This window comes from Propithecus coquereli, unplaced genomic scaffold (assembly GCF_000956105.1).
Source record: "Propithecus coquereli isolate 6110/MARCELLA unplaced genomic scaffold, Pcoq_1.0 Scaffold16963, whole genome shotgun sequence".
Lineage (NCBI taxonomy): Eukaryota > Metazoa > Chordata > Mammalia > Primates > Indriidae > Propithecus > Propithecus coquereli.
The window spans coordinates 9,532-12,213 of record NW_012141595.1 but is presented as its reverse complement, the minus strand read 5'-3'; the positions used below and the strand labels follow the sequence as shown (position 1 = coordinate 12,213).

The 2,682-nt window shown below is 47.3% G+C and overlaps 1 protein-coding gene across 1 annotated transcript; it reads right to left on the bottom strand.

Annotated features, from left to right (window-relative positions):
- Positions 1 to 224: 224 nt before the first annotated feature.
- Positions 225 to 2,609, bottom strand: LOC105808182 (acyl-coenzyme A synthetase ACSM5, mitochondrial-like). The gene is made up of 5 exons (XM_012641749.1): positions 2,197 to 2,609; positions 1,972 to 2,095; positions 1,149 to 1,229; positions 905 to 1,006; positions 225 to 374 (listed from the first exon to the last, which is right to left on the bottom strand). Exons 1-5 carry the CDS (start codon positions 2,229 to 2,231, stop codon positions 345 to 347), a joined length of 372 nt encoding a protein of 123 aa, XP_012497203.1. The 5' UTR covers positions 2,232 to 2,609; the 3' UTR covers positions 225 to 344.
- Positions 2,610 to 2,682: the final 73 nt, after the last annotated feature.

Genomic DNA, 2,682 nt, shown 5'->3' with positions numbered 1-2,682 from the left:
AGACACTGAAATTTTAACATTTATGTTGGCTTGGCGTGATTACTATGTTGTTGGAGTTTTTGGTAGGTACATTTCTGTGATTTAAAAGGAAATACAGGAAAGGATTATTTTTCTTGTAGTTGCAGAAAAAAGCACTAAAATACAACATTCTAAAAACAAATGGACTGCATTTTTTTTTTCTGCTTCTTCCAATTCTGTAGGTGATTGACAGCTTAGTTTATGGACGAGATGGAATTTCTCTAAAGCAGTGATTCTCAGTCTTGGGTGCACATTCGCGTCACCCGGGGAGCTGATCCACACGGTCAGAAATTTTGATTTGATTAGGCTGAGGTGGGGCTTGACCATCAGTCATATTCAAGGCTTCCCAAGTGTTTCTGATGCACAGCCAGGGTTGAGAGTTTTATAGAGAAAAGTTTAGAGAAAAGAAAGTCCATCATAAACACCAGCCAAGGTGGGTATAGAGGAGCAGTAAATACTGGATTATCCCAGAAACTTTAACTGAAATCCCAGGACATAAGCCTTGCTGGAAAACCCCAAAAAGAATCCTGAAAACTTGGTTCTGAGACAATATTGCAGTCTGACCTTTGGTAAATCCCTTCCCGTCCACGGACTTCAATTTTCTTATCATGAAAATGATGAGGCTGCCTTCATGTCACCTGCTTGTGCTCTCACATACACCCACGTTTAAACCCCATGTCCCGCATGGAATAGTTGCATGACATTGGCTGCATCACTTCACCTTTGCAATATCTTCCTTATCAATAATAGCTTTCCTTATCAATAATAGCACCAACCTGCCTCATGCAGTTATTGCAAAGGTTAAACAAGCAGCTATTTATAAAGCGTGTGCACAATGCTTGGTACGTGGTAACTGCTGTGAGAATGTCTGTTCCCTGCGTCTTACCAAATAGCCATTGAAGAGACAGAAGGGCCGGGTGGGTCTGATACGGATGGCAATATTCCCCTCTTCTCCAGGAGGCAGGACGTTGCCCTCATCATCCACAATCTGGCGGGGAGATCACAGGATGGTGCGTGTCTGAGCATCTGCACAGCCAGGCTGCCCACCAGCCACGCCTGTGCTAGCCAGGCACTGCTGTCTTGCCCCTCTTCCAAGCAACCTTCACCAGCAGCTGGGAGAGGCTGTCTACCTGCACGTCATAAGGTGGGAATGCTTTTCCCATGGATCCAGACTTGATTTTCATGCCTTTTGTATTGGCACAGATTAAAACCTGGGGAGAAACCAGCATCAGTAAGAAGGAACCTTTTCCCTTAGCTTCTTTCCTGGGCCATGCCTTTCTCTCCCTCTGCTTTCTAACTCCTTCTCCCTCTTTCTTCTTCTCCCTCGACTTTCTTTTCTTTCTCTCCCTTCTCTCTTCCTTTCTTTCCTTCCTCCCTTCTTTCTTTCCTTTTCCTCTTCCCTCCTTCTTCCTTTACTTTTCCTCTCCTTTCTTTTCTCGTTTTTCTTCCTTCCTTCGCTCCTTCCCTCCCTCCTTCCTTCCTTCTTTATCTTCTCCTTCCTTCATTTCTTCCTTCTTTCTTTCCTTCCTCTCTTCCTTCCCTCCTTCTTGTCTTTCTTTCTTTCTTCTCATCCTTCTACAATCAACAAACACGCATGGAGCACTCTAATGGGCACTGACACACGAAGAACTTAACGTGAGACAAAAGACTCAGTGGATCTCCACATCTCTATCCAGCTAACTGTGGAGGACACTCCTTAGGATCTTGGGTTCTGAGCAGAGACAGGTGTGGGCTGTCCTGCTGGACACAAACAACACCCTTGGCCATGAGAGTTGGTTTGTTGGTCATGGTGTCATTCTGAAACTACTTTAAATTACCTTTAAACCAAAAGGGAAGAAAAGCTGGTGAGGTTTTGTTATCATCTTCTCCCCTGGCTGTCAGGGAGACGACAGCCATAAAGGCAGGAGGGACTACAGAGAGACCCGGGGCAGGGACCCGCCCGCCAGCACTCACTGTTTCAGACTGGCCGTAGCCTTCATATAGCTCCAGGCCCGTCTGGCGCTTCCACTTCTCCCTGGCGTCGGGGTTGAGGACCTCCCCTCCGGTTACACAGTGCCTCAGGCTCTGAAACTGGTACCTTTCTCAGGCAGGAACACAAGGACATCATGTCCGGATCCCTGCCCGCTCCTGCAGCACTGCTGCCCAGATCACTCAAAGCACCAAACAGAGGAGCTGTACCTGGTCAGATCCTCCTGCAGAAGCAGCCGACACATGGTTGGGACACTGCAGAAGTTGGTTATCGGGAATGTGGAGAGAGTCTAAACAAAAATAAAGAGTGGAAGATCTTCTTAGAGTCGCTGTGATGGGACTTCCTGGAGATGGGACAGGTGAACTGGGTCTTTATAGTCTCGTTACTGAAACACAGAAGTTGAAAATGGTGTGGGGTCCAGTCTCCAAGATATCCCCTAATGACCCCCGCTTCCTGCTATTTGTACCCTGTGGGGTCCCCTCTCACTTTGTACCAAGGAGGGTCTGTGTAGCGTACTGCCAAGGTGATGGACATCACTTTCCAGATTAGGTTATACAAAGGCTATGGCTTCTATCTTGAATGAGCTTGTTCTCTCTCCTTGCCTTGGACCACTCACTCTGGGGGAAGCAAACCACGTTGTCTTGAGTACGCTCAAGCCATCCTAGGGACGAGGGCACACGGCGAGGAACTGAAGC